Source organism: Protopterus annectens, chromosome 2.part0, assembly GCF_019279795.1.
Source record: "Protopterus annectens isolate FY-2018-M chromosome 2.part0, PAN1.0, whole genome shotgun sequence".
Classification (NCBI taxonomy): Eukaryota; Metazoa; Chordata; order Ceratodontiformes; family Protopteridae; genus Protopterus; species Protopterus annectens.
In genome coordinates, this window is record NC_056728.1 from 394873700 (window position 1) to 394891280 (window position 17581).

General features: G+C 38.9%; 1 protein-coding gene across 1 annotated transcript in view; it reads left to right on the forward strand.

The window, feature by feature from the left end:
* LOC122793101 (annexin A1-like) overlaps window positions 1-17581 on the forward strand; it is a 401547-nt gene that overhangs the window by 308359 nt on the left and 75607 nt on the right. The window contains exon 10 of the mRNA XM_044060832.1: window positions 10005-10100. Within this exon, the coding sequence (XP_043916767.1) occupies window positions 10005-10100 (96 nt within the window). The remainder of the gene's footprint in view (window positions 1-10004; window positions 10101-17581) is intronic.

Below are 17581 nucleotides of genomic sequence, written 5' to 3' on the forward strand. Positions count from 1 at the left end.
TACAAGAAAAGCCTTCCAAACTGTGACATTTCAGAGTAAAATCAAGCAAGTATTAAAAAAGCTGAAATCTAACCTCTTCTCCATCAGCTGGTCTTTCATCCTAAATGCACTAGATCCCAATGTAGCAGCAGAATCCCTCGCCTCAGCCCTGCGAAATGTACAGTATTCCTGCATTCCACTTATCTTAAGATTGTTCACCACTAAACTTAAAGCACTTCTTAAACTGAGAGACCACGCCTGGCATACCAGGAAAATAAACAAGGCTTCACTTAGTTAAAAAAAAAAAATTACCAAAAGAAGCCATTAAGTGCTACATATATCAACTAATGAATGCCAAGAAAGACTCCATATTCAACATTTCTAAACATTTCTGGAAAGAAGTAAACCATCTCATAGACAAAAACTGCTTTTCAAACCTTCAAAAGTCATCTACCATATTCATACCTGCTGACTTCCTCACAGAGTTTTGCAAACTTCATAAAATTCTCATCTTATACTCCCCTCTTCTAATCTTTCTTAACCCAATCCCCATATATCCTTTCTACTTCAAGCATGTTATCTTTGCCAGTTATTGAGCTAATACTCAAACTAGTTCAAATGGATAGTGCCACAGATTTGGATGCCTCTATTCCTGATTCCTCTTCCACTGCAAATATTTTATCATGTCTCATACAAAACTCCTTTACAGCCTATGCCTAACACAAAGTGCTGACCTATGCAAAACTGCAGTAATTAACCCACTCCCCAAACAGTCAAATCTTACAAAAGCCTGTCACTACCAGACCATCTTCAGACATCCAATACTGGGCAAACTAATAGAGAAACCCATCTACAACCAACTTACTAATTATGTCAGCAAATAAAACCTTCTTATTCACAAACAGCATGGCTTCTAGTCAGGTCATAGCATAATAGCAGCTGTTTGTTCTCTAACTGAAATCTTTATGGGAATGAATAAGGGCCAACTCATAGGTGCTATTTTTAGACTTTACCAAAGCATTTAACATGGTTCACCATACCAATGCCTTGGTTCAACAACTATTTTTTAAGTGTCACTTCACTGTCAAGGTACAATCCTATTTCTCAGCTTATTCCACTCAAGAAGTGTGCACCTTTGGGATGCATTCTGGCCCAACCACTATCCTCTATCTACATCCATAAACTTTGACCTTCCACAACTACCCATGCCCCTTAATACAGATGACATATTTGGCCACCATTTAAATCAATCTCTCCATTTACTACAAAGGGATCTTCAAACTGGCTTCCTCTTACCAATCCAGTAGATTAATAATAACAAACTCTTAGTTTTCTCCAAAATTAAAACCATGCTGACTGGTACAAAAAAACCCTTTCAAAAATAACTTGCATCTTTACATTGAAGACTGTAATGAGAAAAATATCAGTGATTTCAAATATCTAAGCATCTGATTAAACCAATTTTGAAGTATTCCTGCCACGCAGACAGTATAAATAAAAAGATCAACACAGTCCTCCTCTAAACCAACAAAATTTCCCCTTCCTCTTCAAATCTACCATAACAGTGATAGAAAAATGAATCCTTAAATACAGTCTTCCCTTTGTAGAGTCATCTTCAAAAAAGAATTCCAGAAACATCCAAACAATCAAAAACAGAATCTGCAGATACATCACCCTATTCTCAAAACAAAAACTCCACTGCAGAAATGGCTAACCATCAAGCAGAGAAGCAAACTCCTCTTCCTAGGCTGTCAGCTATACATACTTTTATACAATTACATTTTTCCACCATTGACATAAAAACTCATGCAACCCAACTACCTACAACCATAGGAATCTCAACATCTCTACTGTCTCAATGGAAGTTCTCAGCACTGAACTTCACAGCACAATTCATAGCTTCTCAATTTTCTGTCCCAAACTCTGGGAATCACTCCCATTCCATATCAAGCAAGCATCCCTTTTATCACTTTTCTGAATTTAACATAAAGCACACCTCAAAGAAACAGGAAAATACCAATGTTTCATCTCTGGCAATATTAAATAATCCATCTCCTAATTTCTATCCCTACCAACTCCATAAATTTCTTGTCTATCTACCTACCATCCACCTGAAGAGCCCAGAGCTATCATGCTGTATACAGCAATTTTGTTGTAATCCCTACCAAAATGAACCATATTGCTCAAAATTGCTTTGTACTGTATTGTTATCTCCAACATTTAGTACTACAACATTCTCTGTATTGTTTTATTGACTTTTTGTTCTCTTGTTGTTTATCCCTGATTGAAATTGGTCATTTGTGATCAGTGCTCTACCCCAGTTAACAAATATATATATAAAAATTAAATAACTAACATAACCCTTCTCTCATGAAAACCTGTATAATCTGCATAAGTCACTGTTCAGTTGACAAATTATGTGCTTTTAACAAAAACAACAAAGCAAATATTGTTTGTCTGTTTTTTCATTCATTACAAAACTGGATGTTTGTTTTTCACTGTTGCAGTCATTACATTTGGGTAATCTGCTGGTAGGTTGCACTCAGTCGGCCTGATTAACAAAGTCTTGGGTCCTGCGTCAGTTGCTGTCCCTTCTTCCATGACGTCAGGTCGTCAGGGGTATAAAACATGTAGCTGATGCCATTACATCAGTCTTTCTTGAGGCGCGGTGCCCGAAGCAGTTCACAAGTGCCGGTCGGCCGATTCCTGAAATTTCATTTTCGAGTTTCAGAACCAAAGTCTTCAACTAAAAGCTAAGTACCCTGTTGGGGAAACTTTTTCTTGCTCCTTACCGATGTCAGTAAAAGTTAATAATTGTATTACTTGTGGGAAGCAAATACCTCATAAGGATTTTCATTTGTACTGTATTCCTTGCTTCGGCCCTGACTATGACGTACCTTGCTGTCGGTTTTGTGCTTTATTTAATCAGTGCACTATCCATCATCGGTACATTTTTGCTTCTAAATATTTCGGGTCTCTGTTTATTTATCCAGAAATGACGTTGGTTAGCCATCCGACTATCGGAATACCGAAAAAACGCAAAGTAAAGACAGAGACAGACCGTTGAGGTCCAAAACTGCCAACTACGCTTCTCCTAAGCCAGTCGCCAGTTCGCCAGTACTCAGTGAGGCACTTTCGCAGCCCCTGATATCCACTACTTCTGATTCGCAGGCCTCTACTGAGACCCATTTGGAGTCCGGTATGCCACGAGATGCTTCACCTATGGAACCTACGGATGTCTCTACCTTGGATGGGTCCGGAGCCGCTGTGTAGGCACCGGCTTCTGAGAGTGTATTCAGGCCTACAGACTTGCATATTAAATTGACTCCACCTTCAATACTAAGGCCTAAATCTCTATCTATGTCTAAAAAACTGACGCCCAGGCCACATGTTCAGGCCCCTATGCCTAAAAAACAAATGATCAAAATGGCTGAAGATTTAATTACTCTAATCGTGGGTAGTCAACCCCCCCCCCCTTCAAAAGAGGCCTAGGGCTGAACTTGACTATGAATCATCTGAACAGGACTGTTTCTTCTGGCTCTTCTAATGTCCATACCTACTTATGAGGACTCTGATGCAGAGGATTCCATTCCCTCTGCTTCTCCCCCTGAGGATTTTTCTTTTGGGGAAACTTTACATACCTTAAGGGAGCATTTCCACTGGGAAAGTCAGGATTTTTCTGAATCCAAAAAGAGGCTTAGGGATTTTCTTCTCCTCCCTCAGCATAGGCCTTTGGCTATACCTCCTGTATTAGACATTGTTGATGTGTTTTTGGAATCCAGTATGGCCCCTGATTCCTTGCCTCTGGCCCCTAGTAAACCAGATAGATACTACAGGGTTCCTGAGTCCCACAAATTCCTTTTCAAAAACCCTATTGTGGACCCTGAAACCATTTCTCAGGGGCCCAAGGGCATTGAGGCTTCTACTGCTAAAAATCATATCCCTTCTGATAGAGACTCCAGGGCGCTGGATAGATGGGATAAAAAACTTTATACTTCTGCAACCTTGGCAATCAGAGCTTTAAACTGTCAATTCCATATGCTAAAATATCAACAGCATATCATGGGACTGCTTAAACAGAAAATGATGATTTCTGACTGTGTGGAAAATAAAGATTTACAGGATTTATTGCATTCAGCTGAACAAGTTGGAAAACATACTTTGCAATGTGGTTTTGATTCTTTAGAGGCCTCTTGCAGGGCTGCTGTTACTGGGTCTGTGCTTCGAAGGCATGCTTTGTTTAAGGAGCAATCTCTGCCTGATCATGTTAAAGCAAAACTGTTGGATGCTCCTTTTCAGCAGGACTGTCTGGCAATAAGGTTGAAGAAGCTCTAAAAAAGATGGAAGATAAAGCTAAATCTATGCAAACTGTGAAAGATTTCTTACAAGTACAACCTCCAAGATTTAGTAGGCACTGGCCTACTAAGAACTGGTCCTTTCTAGCTCCTTCCAGAGCCTCTCAAGCCAAACCTAGACACTCCAAAAGCACCAGGTTTCAGTCCCAAGGGACTTTCAGAACTAAGCAATGGGATGCTTCCACTTCCAAATCTGGAAATAACAAGACACCATCCTATGGTAAACAGTCTCAATGACTTTCCTTTAAAATTACAAGCACTTACCTCTTAGCCACCCCTCTGGGGGGAAAACTGGCTCTTCATGCAAAAAACTGGCAATTTATAACCCAGGACAAATGGGTTTTAAATATAGTGTCCCAGGATACAGATTTCATTTCCGCACATTGCCAACTCCAAACGGGTGGCTAGCTTTCCCCCCAAATCAGTGGGAAGAGGCTCAGAAAAAAGTACGTTCCCTCCTAAACACGGGGGCAATTCAGCTAGTATCAGAAGAGGAAAAGGGACAAGGTTTCTATTCCAGACTTTTCCTGGTACCCAGAAAAGACAAATCATGGCGTCCAATTCTGGACCTGTCTACTCTAAGCACTTTTCTGGACATTCCAAAATTCAAGATGCTGACTCTTCACCAGTTACTTCCTATGCTAGGCAAGGATGCCTGGTTGGCAACTCTAGATTTAAAAGAGGCTTACCTGCATATCCCAATCAAGGAATCTTGTAGAAGATACCTACGTTTCAAAGCAGGCTACTTGCATTATCAGTTCTCTGCACTGCCCTTTGGCTTGTCTACTGCGCCCAGGGTATTCACAAATTGCCTGGCTCCTGTAATTGCATTTTGCAGGCAAACAAATATTCAAATATATCCATACCTGGACGATTGTCTAATTCAGGCAGCAAACCAGGCCATTCTTCTACAACATCTGGTGTTTGTAAAAAGGGTTCTAACTTATCTAGGGTACACCATAAACGAAAAGAAATCACAACTGGTACCCTCTCAAAAAATTACATTCCTGGGAGCAAGCTTGAATACAACTGCCCAGATGGCTTTCCTTACGCCAGAAAATCAAATTCATTTGGTGACTTACTTCAAACAGGTGGCCACAAAAACCCTGCTATCTGCAAGACAAATACTGCAAGCCTTGGGGTTCATGGCCTCCTGCATTCTTCTAATTCCATATGCAAGACTGCATATGTGGAAACTTCAGTGGTACTAAAAAGTTTATGGAGTCAACATTGTCACAGTCTGTAAACAAAGATTCCTATCGTACCTTGCCTGCGCCTAGAGTTCTTATGGTGGACAGAGGCCTGCCACCAAAACAAGGGACTGCCATTCACACCACCCCCTGCTGCCCAAACCCTCACTACAGGTGCATCAGACGCATGGGGGGGCTCATCTGGCAGGGAAGGTCATTCAGGGCAAATGGAGCCCAAATTAAATGCACCTTCATATCAATCAAAAAGAAATGCTAGCTGTACAGAATGCTCTGACAGCCTTCAAGGACTACCTTCATCCAGGACAACTAATGGTAAAGACGGACAACACCACGGTTATGTGGTACATAAACAAGCAGGGGGGTACACATTACTACCCCCTCTGCAGACTAGCCATGGCATTGTAGAACACTGCCTTGAGCTACCAAGTACAACTACAAGATCAATTCCTGCCAGGGAAGCTGAATATTCTGGCAGATGAACTAAGCAGAAATCTCATGGACCCACACGAATGGAAACTGGAACCACGGATTTTCAACATGTTGACACGCAAATGGGGGAGCCCAGACATAGATCTTTTTGCCTCACCCCAGAACTACCAGTTGGACAAATTTTGCACAAGATCTCCTCACAAAAAAGCCTGGAAAGTAGATGTTCTGTCCTTCAACTGTGCCTTTCCCCCTGTGCCTCTGCTCTCCAAAGTTCTACTAAAAGTCATACAGGACAAACCAAAATGATTTTGATTGCTCCAGACTGGGCTCGCCAACACTGGTACCCACTCCTGTGCAGTGCGTCACAAATTTCTCCATGGCACCTACCTCAGTCACCTTCCTTATCGTCTCAGCAGGAGAACCAAATTCTGCATCCTCAGCTCCAAACATTGAATCTTGCAGCTTGGCTAATCATTTAAATTTCCCCTTAGCATCCCTCAGCAAACCTGTGATGGATGTCATTTTGGAGGCGAGAAGACCTAGTACTAGAAGATCTTATGCTGAGAAGTGGAAAAGATTCTGTGCCTGGAATTAATCTCAAGGGATGAGCACAGCAGCACCCAATTTACCTCAGATTTTACAATACTTAACTGAGATGCTTCACAAGGGCCTGTCTTTTTCTTCCATAAAAATCCATGCCCCAGCCATTTCAACTCATTACAACACAGAACCCCCCCCCTTCTCTCATCCTCTGCTAAAGCAGTATCTCAGAGGGGCCAAAAACTTGAGACCACCCAGGAGAGCTCCAACCCCTGCCTGGGACCTTAACTTTGTATTAGAGAAACTCACTCTACCTCCTTTCGAGCCAGTTGCTACTGCAGACTTAAATTTTCTTTCCTGGAAAACAGCCTTCCTTTTAGCAATCACTTCAGCTAGAAGGATATCTGAATTACAGGCCCTTATGGCAGTGGAGCCTTTCATCATCTTTCATGCGGACAGGGTGTCACTCAGGACCAATCCATCTTTCATGCCCAAGGTGTTATCCAGTGTAGCTCTTAATCAGTCCATTCATTTGCCAACTTTCTTTCCCAACCCACAGAACAAGGGGGAGTGGATTCTGCATTACTTGGATGTACACAGACAACTTAGATTCTACTTGGACAGGACTAAATCTTGAAGAAAATCTGAACAACTGCTGGTAGCATTTGCTGCAGGGGCAGAGGGGAAGGCTATTTCAAAACAAACCATTTCTAAATGGATAAGCCATTGTATTCATTTCTGCTATAAGCACCATGGAAAACCTATCCCCCAGGGGATCAGATCTCATTCCACCAGGGCTGCATCTACTTCTACAGCCTTTCTCAGAGGTGTTCCTACCAGGGATATTCTAGAAGCTGCTACCTGCAGTTCAGTTCATACTTTCACCAAGCATTATCACTTACCAATTTTCTCTAAATCCAGAGCTGGTTTTGCCACTGCTGTTTTGCAGGGCCTTATAGCTGGTCCTAATGCTGTATAAATTCATCCTCCCAACCATAGCTTTGGGAATCTACCCAAATGTAATGAATGCAACAGTGAAACACAAAGAACATAGTACAGTTGTGTACACTTAACCATAAATGTAGATGTTCGAGTGTATTCACTGTTGCAGTCCTGGTTACCCTGCCTCCAGCCCCCTATTTTTCTCTTACTACACCTCTACTTTCTTTTACTATGCTTAAAAGCCTTTTTGGTGTATTTGCTTTTGTTTGGAGGTATATTTTTGTATTTTTAATTACTTATATATATTTTGCTCCCCATTTGGGGGGCACGTGACATCTGGGGCAAGAAAAACTGATGTAATGGTGTCGGCTGCATGTTTTATACCCCTGACAACCTGACGTCATAGAAGAAGGGACAGCAACTGACACAGGACCCAAGACTTTATCAGGCCGACTGAGGGCAACCTGCCAGCAGATTACCCAAATGTAATGACTGCAACAGTGAATACACTCGCACATACACATTTGTGGTAAGTGTACACAACTGCACTTTTCCTGGCCTTGGAGTGTAAAAATATTTAATTTGCTTTATATATAAAACCATGAATATAATGAAATAATGAATGGAATACATAGGGGAGTCTGCTTGCTGCGATCCATGACACTTCTTGCAATGTAAGACATGAAACCTCTTGTAACGTAGGACATGAAACATCTTGTAAAGTAGGACATGAAACATCTTGTAGTGTAGGGTTATGGAACTCAGTGAATGAATAGTGGATTTGGCACTCACCATGAAATTAATTCCCTAAACCTGAGGTAGAAGGTATTTCATCATTTATCACAACAAGAAAAAGACCATTTTTAGGATGTTCTCCATGAAATATCTTGTACTGTAATTTCAGGAAATGAGTTTCTGATAAACAAAGCCCCAATGTCATTTCTTCCAGTACAAGATATTTCACGTCACAAAACCCTTGCCATTTAGTACAGTGAAGATAGTTACCACCTGTCCTTTACACAGGACAGTCCCTATTTAAGAAGTTTTGTCCAGTGAAAAAAATTAGAAGATGGTTAATATCTTGAGATTTTCTTACAAAACAATCATGAGTTTCCCTCGGTTACATAAATCAATTATTTTCTATCTGAAGCATGTGAAATACAATAAACAAGTAAAATTCCATACGCATGACCTTTTATTTTGGAAAAAAAAGTGAAGTACCACCCTACATTATTTGTTGATATGGCTTGCGTGCAAAATCTCACATTCTGATAAAAAATTCATTCCTTGTATGAGATGTTAAACTAAGCTCCCATATGCTTCAGTTGGTGGTAGCGCAGGTAAATGTAAAAGACCCTACAGCACCTATCAAGAAGAGTAAGGGAAGTTTTCAGATGCTCAGGCCAAATTTCTACAAGTAGTATAAATACCACATCAGTTCAATCCATGAAAAGTTGGCTCATGCCTAATGAGACTAACCTGGCCAGCAAAGAATAAAAAGTCCCACCTTGGGCATTTGAAAAGGTGGTAACCTGAGTTGGAGAAGATACAAAGACTCCTTACAAGAAGAACTGAAGGACTTCAAGTCTTGTCTTATAGCCAAAGGCTACAGCGAGTCTCGTTTTCCCAGTGTCTTATCACCTTGTTAGCGTGGGCACGTGCCTGAAACAGAGGGCATTAAAACCTCTCATTTTTTTGATTAAAACAACCCCTGCTAAACTACACATAAAAGTACACTTAGTTTTAATAAAAAGTGATGTTAAAATAATGTTAACCATGCCATTGAAAGTGACAACTTCATTTCTTAAAGGCTCCAAGACCTATAGAGTAAGCTCTGAGGCAGTTACTAGACTTGATGTTTAGAGACAATTGATGAGCCCAGCCCAAATTCCCAGTTGCCCTTAAGCACTGTCTGGTTAAGTAACTTGCAGAAGGACGCACGGTAGGCAAATGAGGGCTGAATGATCAAATCCTGTACTACAGAAACGTCCGCCCATAGCCTTAACTCACTGTGCCAACTGCCACTTACTTGATTACATTCAAGCATATCAAGTTATAACTTCAAGAAGGAAATGAATGACTACATGGGCATCTGTAAATCCCAACATGGGCCCCACCCCACCTGGCCATTCAGGGCATTAGCCTCTTGAATGGCCAGGGGTAATCAGGAGTAAACAGGATTTCAGTCATACAATGTGCTTGGTACTCAACTTTTAATGTGGAAATGAGCAAGGAATAAAATGCTTCATGCTGAAGTTTTTTGGTTTAATATAAAGTACATCCTTGCAGTTTCTGCCCATTTATATTGATTTGTGTTAAGCTACTGGGTTGTTTTGGTTTTCAGGAATGAATTGCAAATGTTTACTGTACAAAAGATGCAGGTTGAAAATGGGATACAGATTTAAATATGAATTCAGAAGCATAAAGAAGGCTTTGGTGTAATCATGCTCTGATTTGTGGTGTTTCCATGTTGTACAAAGGTGGAATTCATTTTTTCATGTACTTAACTGCAAAAGCTAATTCCTTCTTTTTTCAATGATTTCTTCAGTGAATGAATGCTACGGTAAATACAGCAAGAATGATGTGGCCAAAGCTGTGGATTTGGAGCTGAAAGGAGATATTGAAGCCTGCTTGATGGCCATTAGTATGTATCAGCATGTTTCTGTATATGCAGTTACATTTTTTGTTTGTAGTTGGGGTTAATGTTTCCTGATTTTTTTTCACATGTTGTTAAGAAGCCAAACCCTTCATCTTTTCACCATGTTAGTCCTCTACAGTCTCCATGTGTTTTAGGCCTGTCTTAAAATTAAACCCTTGAGGTTGCTAGTTTTAAAAAGACGAGAACTGTATGGCTTATACAGTGCAGTTGCTGTATTGTGCTTTTGAATGCAGTGAGGTTAATCAAGCAGCAGAGTTATTGGATGAAATATTCACACGTAACATTATAGTCTGTTCTTAATAAGAGTTGAAGGTGCATTTCTTTGGAAAATATGATGATATCATAAATATGTCTGTGGCCTACATAACAAATGTTTGAAGCACTCATCAATTGTATTGTCAGTGAAAAATGTAAATGCAAAATTTGACACAATGTAGGATATGACATTTTTTGCTTATTTCTGCTGTATCAGTAAATGTGTACTAACAATGCAAGCACATAATGTGAAATTATGTAGTTATGAAAAATACTAAAAGGCAATATCAGTAAAGTAGGCTGAAGTTTCTTAATTAATATCAGCTTAATTTGTCACCCTTAAAGTTGAACATTTTGTGTAAGCATGCTTGTGGAATATGTGATGATAATAGACAACTGCCTAAGAGTAATGTTCCTACACATTTGAGACTTGGTTACCAATATTTTACCTTGCAGTTAGACTGCATGACTGTGTGGGACATAGTACATTAACAATGGTGGCTAAGTTGCCAAACTGGAGTTATTTTATTTGTGTGTATATTAACATTAAACTTTTCCATGTGATTTAGGAGTTGTACCAGTAAGAGGCTGTAATTCTGTTTAAAGTAGTTGCCGTATAAATAGTCTGAAGAATCATTCAGAGAGGACATGAGGAGGACCATTCATGAAAGTAATAAGGAGACTTAGAACCTATTGAAGAATCTACAGTAGAGTATGTGAACTATCAAATGATCCACAGGAGAACTGAAAGTCCTGTTAGGAAAACCAAAGAACCAGTCAATAATTCATTGTATAACCAATGTGAGAAAATCTTTAGTAACAACTTTTGAGATCAATGCAGAAATTATCCGTCTGATAGTAAAGCATACATATAGGTCCATATGCACACTTCTCAACTTCTTTTCTGAAGAATTCTGGACACAGCCAACAATAATGGTGGGGGGGGGGCCCAAAATGAGGGACATTTCTTAAGTAGTACTTCTGTTCACTTAAAAAGTTAGTAGAGCAACAGGATTTGCAAAGGCATGTATCTTCTGAAAAATAAGAACATTAAAACTCTAATATCTGGCATTAGTGACTTACTGTAATCCTCTGTGATACACTTGAAAATCAAAAAGTTTTATGTGGAACAAGTTAAAAATATAAGGCAAGATCAATGATATTCTGCAAAAATCTGAACAGATGAGAGGTATATCTGTATGGGTATGGATATGTACATGTATATGTACATATATATAGCAGCTTTTCAGTGCACTATTTTAGTACACAACATACAGCTAAGAACTTCAGAAAAGGTGCCTTTATGAAAAGTTCTAGTCTACATATACATTAGCCTGTACCTCCGGTATATATTTCTCGGAGGTACAGGCCAACACGGAAGGACTGTGGCTGACCAAGTTCGCAGATGACTGCAAACTGGGTGCCATAATCAACTCTCCAGCCGACATAAGCATCCTACAAAAGGGCCTCATAGAAACAGACAACTGGTGCCAGAGCCATGGCCTCAAGCTAAACGCCAAAAAGTGTATAGTCATCCCCTTTGGCAAAAACAAAGTGCCCACAAATTACAACATAGATGGTAATCCATTAAGTACGGAAGAAGTAATTAGGAACCTGGGGACCCAAGTTGATAGCAATCTCTCACTTGACAACCACGTGGCCAAAGTGGTTAGAAAAACATTTTATATAGCCCCCCCTAATCATGAAGGGATTCACATCTAGATCAGGGGAGGTCATCGTGCCTCTTTACTCATCCCTCATCAGGTCCATAATTGAGTACAATGCCCCTTTTGGGATGTACCTTACCAGACACCTGCAGCAACTGGAAAGACCCCAAAAGTACCTCACCAAGAGGATCAAAGGGCTCAAACAGATGCCATATGCTGCCCAGTTAAAGAAACTCCAGCTCTACTCAGTAGCATACTGCCTGCTCAGAGGCGATCTGTGCCTGATGTATAAAGCCATGTCCAACCCGGAATTAATGGACATGCTGCACCTCAGAAAATCCAAATCCCATCGAGCTACGCACTCGAGAGACTTGAACCTCAGCACTGAAATAAATAGGACATGCTGGAGGGACAGATTCATAACCCAGAGGCTCCCTTCACTCTGGAATAAAATCCCAGTCCAGGTTAGGCAGAGTCCCTCATTGACTCTCTTCAAGAGGAATCTTGATGAGTGTATGGGAGATAGTAGGTTTACCCCGGGTATCACTTCTGTGTCACTGTTAGACAGAGGCACAGTATACTAACCTCGAAAAAGGGCATAGCAAAATTCATTTAAAAGGGTGGCGAAAGCCAAACACACTCTGGCTAGGCTTATAAATGCCCTAGGGCAGATAGCCTAGTATGACCCTATGAACCTACAAGTAAAAACTAAAGAATTTAATGCATTGCATTGCATTGTTTAAAGATTGTATTTGCTTGTTTGACAATAGCAATAAAGGATTTTCAGCTACACATGCTATTCTTGGATATGTGTTGAGTAGCTCTGAGGCAAACACTAAAAAAACACCTTTAAAGGATATATGTCATTGTAACCTGGCAAAACATAACAGCACCATAGTTAATGAGCTGCTTATGGGATCTGGCATATATGTGCACAGGAGCTCAGGTTGTGGCATTTAGGTGTTTTCTGTCACCACATGATCACTTGGTCCCATTGCTGGGTAACTGCAGTCAGTAACAAATCATTCAAAGAAACAAAAAAAATCTCATAGCTGAGATGGTGGCCAGTTTATTATGCAAAAATGTCCATTCACTTTAATAATGGCAAATAATTCTGAATGTTGAGTATATACGCAAATGGACAGTAGTAGTCATTATGATAAGCATCAGCTAACAGTCTTCCATTTTTGAATGATGTTTTAATTTTTTGAATGATGTTTTTATTAAGTGTAATCCTCTGAAGTCGTTACTTATGAATGTGGTACAAAACAGGTGTGTGTGTATAAGAATATCTGCAACATGCTTAAGACTCATTCTGTGTAATCAACCTCCTGTGTTTAAATTGCACTTAATTCTAGTTTTAAGCAACATGTTGATTTTGTATTAAAATATGAAGATGCAAAGGAAAATATATCAGTTAACAAGAAAAAACTGATCATGGAAGAGGAAATTATTTCACCTTTGCTTTCAGCAGTGCCACCTGCTGTTATTTAAATATATTTAGAAACTAAGTTACAGCCTTTTACTTGTGTGCTATTTTTGTCAGTAACAAGCAGGAAAGCTGTACTGTTATGAAAATAGATAACAGCTTAAGACAGCTTCATTGAAGTAAGAATAAATGCATTTTGCTTTGATAAACAATTCAGCCTACTACTTTTAACTATTGAGATTCACAGAATGTTCGATTCCTTCTGCTGACAGTGTGCAGGACATTTTCTACACACTGGCATGTTAGAAATCATCACATAATATCAAGAAAGTAACCAGAGCTGCTGCTTTTAAGAACTATGTTTCAAGGAAATTGATTATCAAGTGGTATATCTTGTTTGAGAAAGAAGTACTACCTAGTATTGCTTTGTGTAGTAGTGTACCATTTTAAGTTAGTTAAAGGCTCAGTAGTGCTCTGGTTTTGAAAGACACCCAGTAAAATTATCTCTAATTATATTATTAAAGGGGTCACAGACTCACCTTTCATCTGGAATGTTACAGAAAACCTAATGCACTAGGTAATTCTGCCCTCTGGAGAAGCATGTACTTGAAAGAAAGTATAACTGATTTGTTAGCCATAAGATTGACTTAATAGTGATCTATCGTGACTCTTTCGTTTTATTTACTTTTGCTGACAAATTATGATAAACTTATTTTTTTTATTATGGAGCAGTGTATATAGATTTGGGGACACAAGACGACACTAATGTTTTTGATAAGTGGATGAATTTAGTAAGTTGTATTTTATTGATGTGAATGTAGTAAGTTATAATATTTGTCACTATATGCACTGCACATTGGAACATGTGGAAGGTATAGCATCTATTTTGTGTTAAAGTACTTTATCAGTACAAAAGGTGTCAGTACACTGTCAGCATTTTGGAAGGATGAGTTCTACAGTGCACCGCTTCCTGGATGAGTTGCACTTGAGATCAAGCTGTTCTTTAGAGGGAAATGGCACATAGGTTGATTTCAGAAAGTTAAGATCTGTTCTGGTATGAATTTGTGGTTAGCTTGCTAAATCAGAATCTAGTTAGAACTGACATGCATGCTAAACTTCATGTCTTCCATTTAATACAGTCTGTGTGCTGGAGAGATTGCTAAGCCTAGAGTAATTTGAGAAATACTATTTTAACTAGTAAGCCTTTCTTTTCTTAAACTCAGCTGATAAACTCATAGGAGTTGCAAGACAAGTGAGTCAAGGCCACATTCACTTTGCCAACACCCACCATTATACTGTACTGACCTTCTCTAAAAGGCCAAAGCAAGGCAGTTTAGAGGTAAATTTATAGAAACCCAATCAATAGTCCAGACTAGATTTGAATGACACTGGGGTGTTACATTGTTTAACTTGCAGGAAAAGTCTATTCCATAGACATAAATGAGGAAGGCAGTGGATAATACATGTGTTCTCCCATTGAGTTTTATGTATATGTTAGTCACAATCAAAATACTTTTTATCTATTTTTTTTGAAGACCTGCGTTCTATGTTACAAATAAGAATGTTAAGCATTTTAAAGCATTATCGTGTCTTACTCATGGGGATGCTGCTAATAGTTAGCTAAATGGCTGTGATTTAGTGTAAGTCCTGCTGTTTCTAGCATATTAATTCTATATTTTTCCTTCGAAAGGTAACACCCAAAGACTTGTGTAATGTAGAATTTTATTTAGGCATTTTAAGAATATGATGTCATTTGTCCTCGAATCAAGCATCTCCATGTACATTTGGTTACACCATGTCTTCTGGGTAGCTCAAGGGACTGTTTCCAGAGATTGTATACTGTTTCTTCCTCTTTTGATATTGCACCATTAATCTAACCAGACTAAAATGTCTTAAAGATAACCCATTCCACATGAGGCAGCATTCTTTATTCATCCTAAGAATAATGATTGTCAGGGCTTTCCACGTGCAGAAAAACTGTGTTGGGCCTTTGAGCCCAACAGAAACTATTTTTTCATATTGTGTAATTCAGTCAGATGTTATTTCAGTGACTACTTTTCACTGAAGAAGCACTGTGCAGTGTGCTTCCATTAACTCTAAATCTCTCGGAGGATCCTGATAAAGCAGTAAACTGGCAAGATAAACAGAAGAGGACGTAGTAAGCATTCTTGTTTCCTTCCTTTGAATATGAAACAGAAAGACGAAATATAGGAACTAGTCATAATCCAAGAATCAAAGTGTAAAGCTGTGAGTAACTGAATGAGTGTATTTCAAAAACTATGTATATGGAGAACTTGATAAAGGTAAGTTAGTTCGAGCTAGTTCAAATTATTCTAAACATTCATGGATAATGCTAAAATGGCTTAGGTAATCCATGACATCAATGACAAGGGATTTAAGGACTTCTTAATAGTCTATTATGATTACCTACCTATTCTTAATTAACATTAATTAAGGATGGCATTGTATTCTTAAAATAAATCATTGGTACTTGCGCATTATTGCAGCCAGGTTCCAAACATGGTTGCATAGAGATTTGACTAGAGAACTATAAGTATCATTTCAGTTGCGATTACTAATACTGACAAATACATCACTGAACACAAACATGACACTGGACATATTCTTATCTTAAAATAATGAAAGTTTCTACTGATTTGCACACCATACATATAGTGCAGTTATAAGTTTGAAATAAGTACCACTGGCTTATTCTCTTGAGCAATACAGGCAAGGCATTCTTGGTGTTTTAAACCTGTCAATTGTTCCGTTGCTTTTTATTTCGTGCACTCCCAGAGTGTATGTATTTCAGACCTCTGTCTCTGAACATTAAAAATCATAGTGCTGGCCTTTAAAAATCATAGCAGAGGGCCCAAAACAGGAACACTTTCTTATTTGCTTAGAACAGAAACTCTGACCATGCTTATCACATACCTTTCTTGATAAAGAAGGTTTGTAGAAACTTATTTAACTTATGTAATAATGTGTACACCCTTGAACATGTCTATATTTATGTGCAAATGCACATCTAGAAAGAACATGGGAAAATATATGTTAAAAGTAATTGGTACTTTTTACTTGCATATTATCAAGTTGTTTGGAACATGGTTGAGATAGTACATATGTACCGCATATGTACCGAATCATTCACAGTGTCATTCATATTACGTAGACCATGCCAGTAAAGGAAAAATGTCTACGAGTACTATTATAGACTAAACTGTTGCTTGATGATAGTAAGACTTGTTATAGATGTCTGGCTTGTGAACTGTCTTTTCTGTTACATATTGAATGGACTACTTTTCTACTTATCAAAGGCAGAGGTAGCATTTTGTATAATTATAGAAATCTGCTATTCCAGAAGATTTGTACATTTTGAACTTTGCAAATGTTGATAAGCCTTAAATATTAGTTTGTTTATATGCCTCTTAGCTTGCCAAGTAAATAGGAAAGATATTTGTTTCTGAGGATTCAGTTCTTTGGAAGTAAGTCTTTGTTGAAAGTATTACTAGACGCAAGTTAATAACTATCTGACTGTGTGTTGATTCTGTATAGTTTTAGTATGCTGACTATGAGAATTATGGCTACATTTTTCTTGCATTTAACTACTCCGGAATTTCTTGTGGGTTGAAGTTGGATTTGTAGTCTCAGTGTAATATAACATTGATGGATGATGACTAAAGATGCATTTCGGTAGTACAGGTAGATGCTCGATATAGGATGGCACTGTTACAGATGTGAACTACTGATCCATGGTATGGCTTAGGATTGTTGACCAATGTCATTGACTATAGCAGCATATAAATCTATGTATGTAACACAGATGACCCCAGAATAACTAGTGACTTGGGTGCTGGATGACCCGGGTTGGGGGTTATGTAGGAATAACAGCCAGCAACTGATTCCCTGAATCAGAATGTGTAAACCGGTGAGTGTACTCTGTGCTGCAGTACTGACATCCAGTGAAGACCAGATTTAGCAGCATTCAGCAAAGTGGGCAAGGAAGTGCACTATACTTTAATACACTGTGCTGCAGCTACATTCAGTATGTGTATGGAAGCACTTGCTATTGGACCACAACTGATAGTCCCAGCTTGATGACACACATGTCATCC